This window comes from Stomoxys calcitrans, chromosome 5 (genome assembly GCF_963082655.1).
Source record: "Stomoxys calcitrans chromosome 5, idStoCalc2.1, whole genome shotgun sequence".
Lineage (NCBI taxonomy): Eukaryota > Metazoa > Arthropoda > Insecta > Diptera > Muscidae > Stomoxys > Stomoxys calcitrans.
Genome location: NC_081556.1, coordinates 95691618 through 95705160, shown reverse-complemented (window position 1 = coordinate 95705160; position 13543 = coordinate 95691618). Strand labels below are relative to the sequence as shown.

At 43.0% G+C, this 13543-nt stretch overlaps 1 protein-coding gene across 1 annotated transcript in view; it reads left to right on the top strand.

The window, feature by feature from the left end:
* Nucleotides 1-11272, top strand: part of LOC106095467 (probable chitinase 10) — a 44491-nt gene extending 33219 nt beyond the window's left edge. Inside the window, exons 15-19 of the mRNA XM_059369872.1 lie at nt 5895-5988; nt 6052-6225; nt 6301-6553; nt 10491-10708; nt 10785-11272. Of these exons, the coding sequence (XP_059225855.1) occupies nt 5895-5988; nt 6052-6225; nt 6301-6553; nt 10491-10708; nt 10785-11233 (1188 nt within the window). The 3' untranslated portion in view covers nt 11234-11272. The remainder of the gene's footprint in view (nt 1-5894; nt 5989-6051; nt 6226-6300; nt 6554-10490; nt 10709-10784) is intronic.
* Nucleotides 11273-13543: the final 2271 nt, after the last annotated feature.

The following is a 13543-nucleotide window of genomic DNA, read 5'->3' as shown; positions in this document are numbered from 1 at the left end:
TGACACCGCCAGCCTAGAAACCGTAACCGTAATTTGTTCGGGATGCAATGGTGACTCATGGAATACGTGTGGATTGCTGTCTGACCAATAACGCATATTTTGCTTATTGACGAAGCGATTTGGCCAGAAATGAGCGTCTTCGCTAAATTGGGCGCATTGAGGCCACTGACTCCGAATTTCGGTAATAATTTCAACTCGTTATTGGCTCGTATATCTTTCCATCATGAAATGGCAAACCTTACTGAAGAGAAATGTCAATGTCATATGGCGTCGTTTGCATTCCCTATCGATCTACTCTGGCATTGTCCCTGAAAAAATCCCTGTATTTGCGGTAATGGCTTGTAAAGCAGTCGTTGCTCTATGCTATTCATGCTAAATCTCATCAATTGAAAATTCTTCAACAAAGTTCATGGGGAGTACTATCTCAAATGTCCTCTTCAAAGGCGACCGAAGGAAGATCGATCTGTACGATTCTTCTTTACTTTAAAAATCTATCAAAATCATACATCTTTCCCAAGTAGCGTTGTTGTTGTTGTAGCAGTATGTTATACACTGAGGCGGCAGTCCTTGTCGATGAAGAACTCCATCGGGTCAATCCGGTATGTACAACCGGATGTCATGGGATTGCGTAATTCAGTTAAGTTGGAAAGAGGATGCGGTTATTGATCCGCCCATGCCACTATGGACATACACCTAAGCCAGTAATCGGCTTGTTGTGCGCTTTAAATACTAAAAAGTAACCTCGAAAAAGAAAATCTAAGTAAGGAATTCCGAGCTACTTGCAAAATCCCTAATTGTTTTCCATACCATGCCCCTAAGTCGATTCAAGTCTGGCATTGTGTCGCTACCTAAGTGCCGGTGTCTGTTAGCCGCGAAAGCCGGGCAATGACATAGGAAATGCTCTAACATCTCATCATCTTACCCACATGCTGCACATATGCCGCACCAATTTTGCATACATGAGCTCGTAGTTCCCGTAGTGTTCCGTTATGATACCGAAAGCTATACTGACTTCCTTCTTACTTCATTTCAGTAAACGCCTCGTCTTCTCACAATCTGGATTACCCCATAGAATTTTCGCCATCCAACAGACCCTTTCGCTGTTCCAGAGTGTAACATGCGCTTTCGTCGACCACAACATTAACTCAAACAGCGTTGATCCGAAAGGTTTCGGGTAAGGTTAGGTTGAAAAGAGGATGCGAATATCAATCCGCCCCCTTAGGTGTAGGACATACACCTAAACCAGTAATTGGCTTGTTGTGCGTTCTGAATACTAAAAAAGTAACCTCGAAAAAGAAAATCTAAGTTAGGAATTCCGTGCTACTTACAAAATCCTGAACTGTTGTCCATGCCACGCCCCTAAGTTGGTTCATGTCTGGTATGAAGTTTTCGGGTTAACCAAGTTTATTGACGGCAGTCCTCTGGCCTTTACTGCCAAATCGTCAGCTCTTTCTTTCCCCCTTACTCCGCTATGACCTGGCAACCAAACAATGAGGATCATGCCATCCTCCGAGAAGGCGTTAATCTCCTTCTTACAGTCCAAGACTGTTTATGACCTTACCATGCTGGTTGTTATTGCCCTGATGGCCAGTTTACTGTCCATAAAAATGTTCACACTCGACGTGGTCGCGAGCACATAACACCACCCTTCGCATATCGATCTATCTGTTTTCAGACAGTCCCTGGGTACTCATTGTTGACCCCCAGGTCCACTCTGTCCTCTTGCTTTGATCCATCTGTATAGCGTAATCTCCCAGATGGCAATCCAAGACTGTGCCTCTGGCGGTAGTGTCTAACACTCGACCTCAAGTGTCGTTTCAGGAATCCGATCGGAAACCACTTCTATTTCTTCTAGGCTTTCTATCGTTGCCTCGATTATACCGCAATGATATCTGCTCCCAACCTCTATCCATTCTCTTATCGTGTTAAGTCTCATAGCCGCAGTAGCTGTCTTACTCTTACTCTGCATGTCTTTGGGTCAGATAGTCTCCAGTGCCCTAGAGAGCGTGGTCCTCATCGCTCCGCCTATGCCAAGACAACATGTTCTCTGAACCTGTTTAATGGTCCTTATGTTGCACTTTTTCTCCATCGCAGTCCACAAAACTACTGAGGCGCAAGTAAAACACTCGTGTAGAGCTAGTGGACTATACTTGGATTCAGGCCCCATTTCGAGCCCACTGCCCGTCTACGTAGTGCCAAACATCTGTGAGCCTTCTCGGTACGCTCCTGAATGTGACACTTGCAAGAATGTGAAACTTCCGGTTTCCTGCCCAAGATCACTGCTAAGTAATTCAATCTTATCAAATATCGAAATCGTTTGATTGCGGAAACATGGTCTATCAAATTGGCCCATCTTCGACCTCCTCGTGGGCAGGCAGATTTCAGTATTTTCTTGGTTGACATTGGGACCCCTCGGTCTATGCCAGTCGTATGCCATTTGCAAGATCCTTTTCGCCCTGCTACATAGCGCCATTATGCCATGGGACACACAATTTATCCACCTGTTCCTTAGCATATGGTTTATCCCAGGACGCTGTCTACCTGGTACTGGTCTAAGGATTGGATCAGTGTGTCGGTCCGCATATTCTTAAAAGCCTCTTCGTGTCAATGCATACCGCCAATGTGTACGTCTTAGCACCGAAGGATTCTTCTATTTTATGCACAACCTCGTGCAGGGCTGTCTCCATCGACCTTTCCCCGACATAGCCATGCCGTTTGTATTTGAGCATTTCGCTGGATATTACTGTTACGTCTCCAAAAGTGTTTCAGGTTGTTTCATCCTTCCTACCGTGGTTATGGAGTTACTTAGGAGTAGATAATAAGTTAAAGTATTTCATATGGTTATTACCAAGCGGTTTAACCCGTTTTAAAGCTCTATTTCAGCTGTTTCATACTTGAATGCGTCCCCCATACATTCCGAGAATGACTCACTCAGCGCCACAACGTAGGCGTTGTGGGCGTAAATTGGTCTGGTGCTAAAACCAATAACAGATTGGTATTAAAACCAATATCAGTGCAGTAATAAGGTTAGTACCAAAAGGTACTAATCATTTTATGTTTCATCCATACCATCCGGTATTGTTTTTGTACCATATGGTGTATGTATGGTACTGAAATGATCACGTTTGGTATCAATTTTTCTCTGGGTGTTTGCCCGTTCGGCGGTTTCTTGGAGTTGGGACAGCCCTCTGACACTTGGCTCCTGTTTTTATATCAGACTAGATGAACCGGGCACGTTCCGCTGCGCCTTCTTTTACATTATAATGAAAAAAATTATGCTTTGATGTCCAAAAATTGGATATCTAATTTGTTGTCTAATCTCAAATACCTTTAATTTGAGCCAAATATGAGCATGGTCGGTAAAATTGTCCTCTTCGGTGCCCCAAGTATTTGGGGCACTGACCAAATACTTGGTTCGACATTTAGTTATCAGACTCATATTCTTCTCCTAAATATCGTTTATTTGAGCCCTATATTGGAATGGCATAAATGATTTATGCTAAATAATTCCTGTTGGTGGGGTATTTGGGGGAGAGGTAGACCCCCAGAAACTTGGTCCCGAAAGTGGATATCAATTTCGTGCTCTTCTCTCTAATACGTTTCATTGGAGCCCCACATTGCCATTTTAGGAAAATGTGTCCGATTTAGGGGTGTTTTGGGGAGTGGGATAGTCCTCAAACACTTAGCGCTGAATAAATATCAGCTTGGTGTGTTTTGGGGAAGAGGTAGACCCCCATGGACTTGGTCCCGAAAGTGGGTATCAATTTCGTGCTCTTCTCTCTAATACGTTTCATTTGAGCCCCACATTGCCTTCTTAGGTAAATATGTACGATTTAGAGGTGTTTTGGGGAGTGGGGTTGTCCTCAAACACTAAGCGCTTAATAAATATCAGCACCTTAAGTACCATATATTTAAACCTCATATTGCCATTGGTTGAAGAGGAGTTTATGGGATGAGGCGTCCCCTAAACGCTTGACCCCAAAATAGAATATCAAATTCGTTTTTTAATCTCAAATATCTTGTATTTGCTCTTAATGAAATTTTCAGTGGGTCAGTGGGAAACCATCATCATCGAGCTCCTCTCTCCACTCATGGGGCGGCCATTCAGTGACTTGAAGCTGAAAATATATATCAGATTCGTATTCTACACTAAAATACTTTTTACCTTGGGGGATTGGGGCGGCTAGCTTAGCACTTGGTCCGCAAACACCTTTAAAGACGCATATTGCTGCTATCCGCGTATATAACCGTTTGAGGGATTTTGGGAGTTCGACCGACCACCAGGCACATAATCTCTAATTTTTATTTCAAATTCGTATACTACTTCCAAATACCTTTCATTTAAGGCCCATGTTGTACCGATTGGTCTATATGCCCGTTTCAGAGGTTTTTTGGTGGGGCGCTCCCCCTCAAATGTAAATATCTGATTTTTATGATTTCAGCTGATATATTTCGGATATATTGCAGAATTTTGAGGATCCTTTCGCCTTTGAGGATCCTTTCCTCATACGTTTAGCCTTCTGTAAAGAAGTTTGATATGAAAATTCCAAACCCTTTTTGGGGGTTCGCTCTACTGACCCAACGCCATTACCCTAACTTGGACAAACATGTACACGCATGCTGTCCAAGCAGTATATTCTGGGCTGTTATCGCAGAAATCATCCATATCATCATCTTGTGGATAAGTAACCACCGAAGCCTCAAGGTGGATTTCATCATCTAGAGCGAGAAACCATCCATATCATCATCTTGTGGATAAGTAACCACCGCCCAGAAGCCTCAAGGTGGATTTCATTATCTAGAGCGAGAGAAAATTTTCAGCGGTGGTTTTCCCCTCCTAATGCTGGCACACATTTGCGAGGTACTATGCCGTGTAAAACTTCTCTCCAAAGAGGTGTCGCACTGCGGCGCACCGTTCGGACTCGGCTATAAAAAGGAGGTCCCTTATTATTGAGCTTAAACTTGAATCGGACTGCACTCATTGATATGTGAGAAGTTTGCCCCTCTTCCTAAGTGGAATGTTCATGGGCAAAATTTGCATGAGCGATAGATTCAGCACTACATGAGAGAACCTCTAGATAAAGCAGGTCTAGACAACATTCCTTCAGACACGGTAGCAGATGCGATGAATAGCTGCATAGTGAATGTGGTTCTTGGAATATGACCGCCTCCCATTGCACCTGAAGAAATTGGCCTCCCCCCGCGAACCAGAGTAGTTCTGATTCAATTACGATGCGGCAGATTCAGTCGCCTCAACTTCTACAGAGCAATAGGGACACACATCCTGTCAATGTGCAGGATGTGTGTCCCTATTGTGACCTGGGACCACATGACATACATCACCTGTTTAACTTTCCAGCCAGACGCATTCGCCTCAGATCAAGTTCCGGAGACACCCCACCTTAGACGCAGAGTTCTTGGATCTGGGTATTCAACAGAACCAGGGAGACGACAAGAACACAACACACTGCTGTAACATTAACAACAACAACACTTACTTGGAATTTCCCATCCCACCGTTTTGGGTGTTGTCCTGTTTTATGAGTACATCAAAAATTTAGTTCATTTCGCTTCATTATAAAACTTTTGTCTGAATTCTAACCAATTTGGTACCACTGTGAGCCCATCTGCCAAGAAGGCCAATACTTAACAAATTTTTTATGCTTCTCCATGAACTTTTACGTGATGAAGAAATAAGGAATGTAAAATTTATCGAAATTCACATTCAAGCGTGCGTGCTTATGTTAATGGCATTTAGAAATGCCTTGGCTAATTTCCCAACCAAACATCACTTAAGGCAGAGAAAAATGAAAATAAATTATCCAGCTTTGCACAACAAATCTGCAAGAGATAGTTTTCCACAAACTTTGAATACATTGCAAACCACCACGTAGGTGGTAATAAGTTTCTTAACAATGAAAAAGTTAAATTATTCTTGGCTGCCAATAGTTATGCTGTTTTGTATTTCAGCACAAGCAGTGGAACATAGTAAAATGGCTTTTATAGCTTTAAAATGATAAAAATAATAATCGTAAAAATTTCGTTCTATAGCGAAAATGGTTAACTGCTACCTGGGTTCATGGTCATTTGAACGTCCTGTTCATGAGAATTTAAATGCCGAAGCCATTAAATTGGGTTTGTGCACTCATTTGAGTTATGCCTTCATAGGTCTAACCGATGCAGGAGTTTTAGATGTTCAAAACTACAGAGCTGACAAAGAGCTTGGTAAGCATATCTCGCACTCGAATATCCCAACGTGTCATGGTTTATTTGTATAACTAAATTCTCTTCATTACTTAGCTTGGATAAAACAAACCGTTGACTTCAAGAAGCTTAAACCCAAAATGAAGGTCATTGCCGTTATCCAAGGTGATGCCACAATTTTTGCTGATACACAAAAGCATAACAATTTCAAGCAGTCAGTCTTGTCTTTTATGAGCCAACATAACTTCGATGGCATAAATTTGTATTGGGTGTACCCAGATGCGGATACCGAGAGCTCACATGTGGAGAAGCGCAATTTTGTAGTTTTACTAAGGGATTTGCAGGAACAGTAAGTTATGTCTGGACAAATCTTTTTTCTAGCATCATGTTTTCCTATTAGAAAGTGGCCGTCGACGAAGGACACGTTAGATAAGACTTCTATATAAGCCAAGTGGGTTTACTTCGACGTTTTCGTCCATTGTGATACCACAGGTACACGAAAAGAAATATGTCTGCTAGTTCTTACTGTGGAAACAAATGAACCCCCTTAACAATTTTCGAATGCTTGCAAATGCAAATCAGCCCATAATCATTTCATTAAGGAACTGGGGCAAACTTCTCACATATCAATGAATGATGTCAGATTCAAGTTTAAGCTGAGTCCGAACGGCCTGTCGTAGTGCTATACCTCTTTGGAAAGAACCTTTTACATGACATATTACTTAGAAAGTGTTGTCAGCATTTTTTTTCTCTGATGTTCTCGCCAGGATTCGAACCCATGCGTTCAACGTCAGAGGCGGACATGCTAACCTCTGCATTCGGTGGGGAATGTTTGTATTTGCCAATTAAGACAAGTCTTCACAGAAACAAGACGTCCTCACAGTTTCTGCAGAAGTCGTTACCTACCTTTAGAGATTTTTCCAATCAGGCAGCAACCTGTTATCACGTATGCTATGACTGAGACCACTGTTCAAGCCAACGACAACAAAGAGATAGATCTCTTCAAGTCTAGATTTGGCCACATAATTTTAGAGCGTTCATAACCCGCACTTTGTGACCATCTGTCATTTGTTGCCCTTCGGAACTCAACCTATAGACTTTGCTTACATGTCGCTAAAGCATAACCACAAATTCCAGCTCACTTGGAATGTGTAGGATAGTTCCTAGTTTCGTTAGATCATCTGCTCTGCAATTCCCTGGGATATCTCTGTGAACCGGCACCCAGAATTGGCGAATTTTGAACTCTTCAGCCATCTTGTTTAGAGATCTGTAACAGTCGAAGGCGGTTTTTGAATTCAGAAATATGTTTCTCAGCGATTTGATGGCTGGCTGTATGAGAAGATATTAATGTTAATCGTCGTTATGACATTATATGGCTAGCCATTCTACTATATCCTTCTCGATATGACTAGTCCTAGTTCTTCGGAGTACACCCCATCCGTAAAGAAGTCTATGTAACTTCTTTTACCAGGGATATTGTTGTTGTTGTAGCCACATATTCATGTAGAGGTGACGATCCTCGTCAAGCTCCAGTAGGTGAGCAAGCTCGTTCCGGTCCAAAGGACCGATCGCCGCGGGAACAGTGTGGCCATTGGTTATTCAGGCTGGTGTAATCACATTTTCATGTGGAGGTGGCGATCCTTGTCAAGCTCCTCTAGGTGAGCAAGCTCGTTATGTTCCAAAGGACCGATCGCCACGGGAACAGAGTGGCCATTGGTTATTTAAAGGCGCCAATAATTCGCCTTATCATATCGAGCATCATAGGCACTACGTATTTGTGCAAGAGCTGATGCTACTCGACCTCTCACTGAGACTCTCCGCTCTATACCGCTGATTGTCCGCGACGGCTGTTGCTGCTATTCCGTATGGAGCATTCCACTATCCGCAACCTGCGGATGCTTCCGGTAGCTCCAGCTAAGCTTCTCGTGACAGCAAAGAACACCATACAGATCGGACCTCAAAGTTCCAGTTTGTGTGGTGCACACAGCTATCCCGTGCCGTTTCCTGACTCCCGTGTTACCAGATTGAGGACTCTGGTCAGAGCACGTAGTCCAACTACTTCCAGATGAACTCCAAACAGTTCCGGACTGGTCACCTAGTGGCAATACAGATCCCAAATCGTAAACACACTCGTTTTGGAATGAAAATGTCCTTTTTGTCTCTCCATCCCACAGTTAGATGAGTATACGACACGCTGATGCAAGAAGAGCATATCTCCCTAAACCAAGGATCCGGTCTTCTGGCTACTGCCTGCAATTTAAGCGGTGATACATTGTAAAGGCTTGGCTAATTAAAGGGGTCGAATCTTTATCACCAAAAGGATTTTTTAATTCAGACACATTTTCCCCAACAAAACCTCCGCCTAATGCATATCAATGACAACCTCTTCTGGTGCCATGTTGTCCGTCGGAGAGTTTCCCGGGAAATGTGTTTCAACGAACCTGAAAACCTGCGTTCGGATCCTGGCGGTGGTAATCCCCTCCTCCTAATTCTGTCCCTCCCTAAAACGTTTTATTTAAGCCTATATTGACATTGTCGTTTATTGTTGTTGTATCAGTGCGTTGTACTTTGAGGCCGCAGCTCTTCCCGATGAAGGACTCCATCGGGTTGCTGTTGTAGCCACATTTGTAAGTGGAGGCAGCGAACCTCGTCAAGCTCTTATAGGTGAGCTTATAGCTCGCTCCGGTACAAGGACCGATCACCGCGGGAACATGGTGGCCATTGGATTTAAAGGCACCAATAACTCGCCTTGTCATATCGAGCATCATAGGCACTCAGTTTTTATGCAAGAGCCGGTGCCGCCCAGCGTCCCACTGAGGCTCTCCGCTAGATAGCGCTGATTGTTCGCTACTGCCGTTGCAGTCACTCCGTATGGAGCATTCTACAATTTGCAACTGTGACAGCAATTTTAAGCTTCTTGTGACAGCAATGAACACCAAACAGATCGGACCTCAATGTTTCAGCCTGTGTTGCGCTCACAGCTATCCCGTGCAGGGACTCCATCGGGTCAATCCGGCTACCATGGGATTGCATGGTCACCAATTTAGTCTTGTTTAGGGGAATATCGGTGATGGCACGGCCTTAAATGTGAATGCGGCATTCGTTGCTCACACCCACATAGCTGCCAATGTAAATGTGTTTGGTTTGGGGGTGGGATGGCCACTCAGACGCTTGGCCCTTAAAGCAGATATACAATAGGATTCTTTTCCTATGCTCAAATACCTTTCATTTGAAACCTATAGTAATCTACAATTGGCGGGCATTAGGGTGGGGCGGCCACTCTAGGAACCCCAACCCAAATTTGGTTAACATTTTTATGAGTTTAGATTACTCCTAGATTGCAAACAAAATTTCGCTTGAATTGTCCAAGCCATCTCTGAGGTCTGGCTTTTTGCAAAATTAAGGGAAAGGGGGAGCGTCCTTCCCCCTCTTTCAGATATCAAAAAATTAAGTACTCTATTGAACTTACCCTATTTTTACTTGTTCTATCTATTCTTTCTTTTCGGACTACTTTGTTCGATGTGAGGGATGAAGCGACCCCGAATTTTGATGTCAAATTTTAATTTTCTTCCCAAGTACGTTTAATTAGAGTCCCATATTGTCCTGACCGGTCTATATGTCCGTTTGGTGCATTTTACTTGCTGCTATGAGTAGAAATGTGTAATAGCAAAATACAAATGCAAATGAACAGTGGCAAACTTCTCACATATCAATGAGTGCTGTCCGATTCAAGTTTAAGCTCAATTTTTAACACCCAGAAGGAAAAAACATTGGATCCATAAATAGGTATACGGCTCGAAATCACTTTCTGATTCGTCTGTAAGCCAGTCTTTATTTCTGTCTATATGTCTGCCTCTCTGTTCATCTGTCTGTCTGTCCATGTAAATTTGTGTACATAGTACAGGCCGCAATTTTCTTGCGATCACCTTCGAATTTGGCACATAAATTTTTCTTTGCCTAGAGACCATGCCTATTTAAATTGGAAAAAATTGGTTCAGATGTGGATATAGCTCCGATAAGTATACTCGTCCGATTTGGACTGTTTTTCAATAATATATTCATTAGATAACCGATTCTCATCAAATTTGGCATGAATGCCACTCTTATGACTCTCGAAATTACAGGCGAACTTTATCATAAACAATTCAAATTAAGATATGTAAATCACTTACAGGGAAAGTGTAGGGTATTGTATAGTCGGCACATCCCTACTTTTGCCTACTTGTTATTCTCATATCTATAATGTTGTGGACTATTCTAATGACTACGACGACTTTTCTCTTTAGAATGCAGCAAAAGAATCTGGAACTTAGCGTCTCTGTAAGTGGTTCTGTAAATACAGCGAATGCTTGGCATGATGTGCCCAGACTTTTCAAATATGTCAATTATGTCAATGTTTTGGTCTACAATTATACAGATGGCACAAAGGCAGCTCATACGGCTCCCTTTAGTGGAACTGATGGCAATAATGTTGAAACTGATATACACTACTGGCTGAAATCTGGTAAAAAACACCCCCATTTTCAGAAGTAACTAAAGGATGATGTCCTTACTAATCCATCCATTTCATTATGATTTAGGCAATTACTATAAATTGAATTTAGGTGTTGGCCTACTTGGACGCAGTTTCAAATTGGCAGACCAAAGAACCACAGAGCCTGGATCTGCCATACGCAAAGGTGCTGACAATAGATATTCACCCTATTATGAAATTTGTAAGAAAGTACAGCCCTATAGTACAAAATTCGATTTGGCAGCTGGAGCTGCATATGCCTATTCGGAGGATAATTGGGTGACCTATGAGAATGCCCAAAGTCTGGCCCTCAAATTGGATTTAATTATGGAGAAGCAGCTGAATGGCATTACAGTGTGGTCTTTGGAAAACGATGACTATAGGGCCCAATGTGGTGAGCAGTTCCACTTGCTGCAATTCATCCGGCGATACTTTAACAGATGGTATTATAGAGCTGGAAGTCTTTCATGCAAAACCTATGGTGAAAAACGAGCCTCTTGTTATAGGGAATATTAGTTTCTATAGAATGCAATAAAATTCAAAAACTTGAAGTGACATCTTAAGAATTAATCCTTTCGTTGGTTTATATCCACTTTATTCTTGGGATTCTGGTAAGATTCTTGGCTAACCCCTCTAGACCTGAAAAGGAAATGAAAAAACAGGTGAACATTAGTAAAATGGTTAAGCGGATCACAAACCCTCTGAATGAATCGCTTAAGTCTGCATTTTGTAGAGCCAAATCAAGGGGCAATCAGTTAACTCCATGGTGGACCCCAGAACTGGTGGGTCTAAGGAAGAGTTGCAGAGAACATTTGAATGGGGCGAAAGCCATAAGGCCACCACACGATTGAGACGTCTATAAAGCTGAGTTACGAAAATACAACAGCGAGTTGAAACAGCTTCAAAGGACAATTCTCGGTGGAAAAGGTTCAGAACAAATACTGGAGAGCAGGCGATTTGACCGTGAAGGCCAGAGGACTGCCATTAGTGCAATGCAAATTTGCCCATAAGAATTTCATTAAGGAACAGGGGCAAATTGGAGGTCCCCGTAGCGCAGAGGTTAGCATGTCCGCCTAGGATGCTGAACGCCTGGGTTCGAATCCTGGCGAGACCATCAGAAAAAATTTTCATAGGGGGTGTTCCCCTCCTAATGCTGGCAACATTTGTGAGGTACTATTCCTTGAAAAACTTCTCTCCAAAAAAGGAGGCCACTTATCATTGAGCTTGATATTTGATTGTGAAGGGGCTAACTTCTCACATATCAATCAGTGCTGACCGATTTAAGTTTAAGCTCAATGATGAGGACTCCTCCGAGTCCGAACGGCGTGCCGCAGTGCGAGACCTTTTTTGGGAGAAGTCTTTACCTGGCAAAGTACCTCACAAATATCGCCAAAATAAGGATAACCCCGCTGAAAATTTTTTATGATGTTCTCGCCAGAATTCGAACCCAGGTGTTCTGCGTCATAGGTGGACATGTTAACCTCTGCGCTACGGACTGTCATTTGTAAACATGGTGAATTCAACGCCTGCCGGGCGACGCAGTGCGTGTTAAGGGCTTGGGCGACGAAGGCTTTAGTATCATGTGAAATAGTCGGCATAACGACTAAAATCCTATGGGGAGATTTTAGTCATGAGAAGACGAGGCTAATACTGAAAGGAAGTACGAAGGACTTCTGTAAAGCTTTTGGTATCTCTACAGGACTCAAATGACTACGCAGCTATAAAAGAGCTGCGGCAAGTGATAGGATGGGTTGGGCAGGTGGGAAAGATGATGAACCCATCACTGCCATAGGCACGGGGGAGCAGTCAGCATCATACAGACTGGAATCGTGAGGTCCGATCTATGCGGTGTTCATCGCTGTCACGAGAAGCTTAGCTGCGAGCTATTGGGCGCGTCTACAGTGGAATGCTCCATACGGTGTAGCTATAACCGCAGTCGCTGACAATCAGCGGTATCAAGCGGAGAGTCCCAGTGAGAAATCGGGTGGCACCGGCTCTTGTACAAATACTGAGTGCGAATGATGCTCGATATGACAATGCGAGTTTTTGGCGTCTTCAAAAAACCAAAGGCCACCCTGTTTCCGCGGCGATCGGTATTTTGGACCGGACCGAACTTGCTTAACTACATGAACTTGACGAGGATCGCCACCTGAGAAAGTGGCTAAACAACAACACAGGTGTATTTTTATAGTGTAATGGAGCGAATTTATATTCGCACCCCCTTTTCAACCAAACATTACCTAAAGAAATCCTGGTAAAAATTCGGAACTCCATGAAGGATGCATCTGAGGCCTCTAGGCTACAAAAGATCCTAGCCTCCAAACCTATTTGGGCTGGGTACATTCAGAATTCCGAGAAAATATAAACAATGTCAAGTGAGGAAACACTAGAAGCATTTCTGGATACACTTTTCGCGGGGAAACTCTTCAACGGACAACGAGGCGGTAGAAGAGGTCATTGATATGCATTTGTCGGAGGTTATTGGGAAATTGCATCTGAGTTGAAAATCTTTTGAGAGATCAAAAGTTTTGACTCTCTTAAATCGCCAGGCCATGATGATTTGTCACTGGTTGAATTACAAGCTATGTGCTATAGACTGGCTCCTTGGCTTAGCGAGATATACTCTACTTGTATCAGCATGTCGTATATACTTGCCGGATGGAGGGACACAAAGTTCATTTTCACTTTGTAAGCAGGATAACCGGATACCAAACGAAAGCGAAAGATTTTCGTCCTATTAGTCTGTCATCCTTTCTGCTGAAGATTCAGAAAGGTTGATAGAAACTTGTCTTAAGGCAAAGATTCCAGGAGTATGCCTGTCTCGGC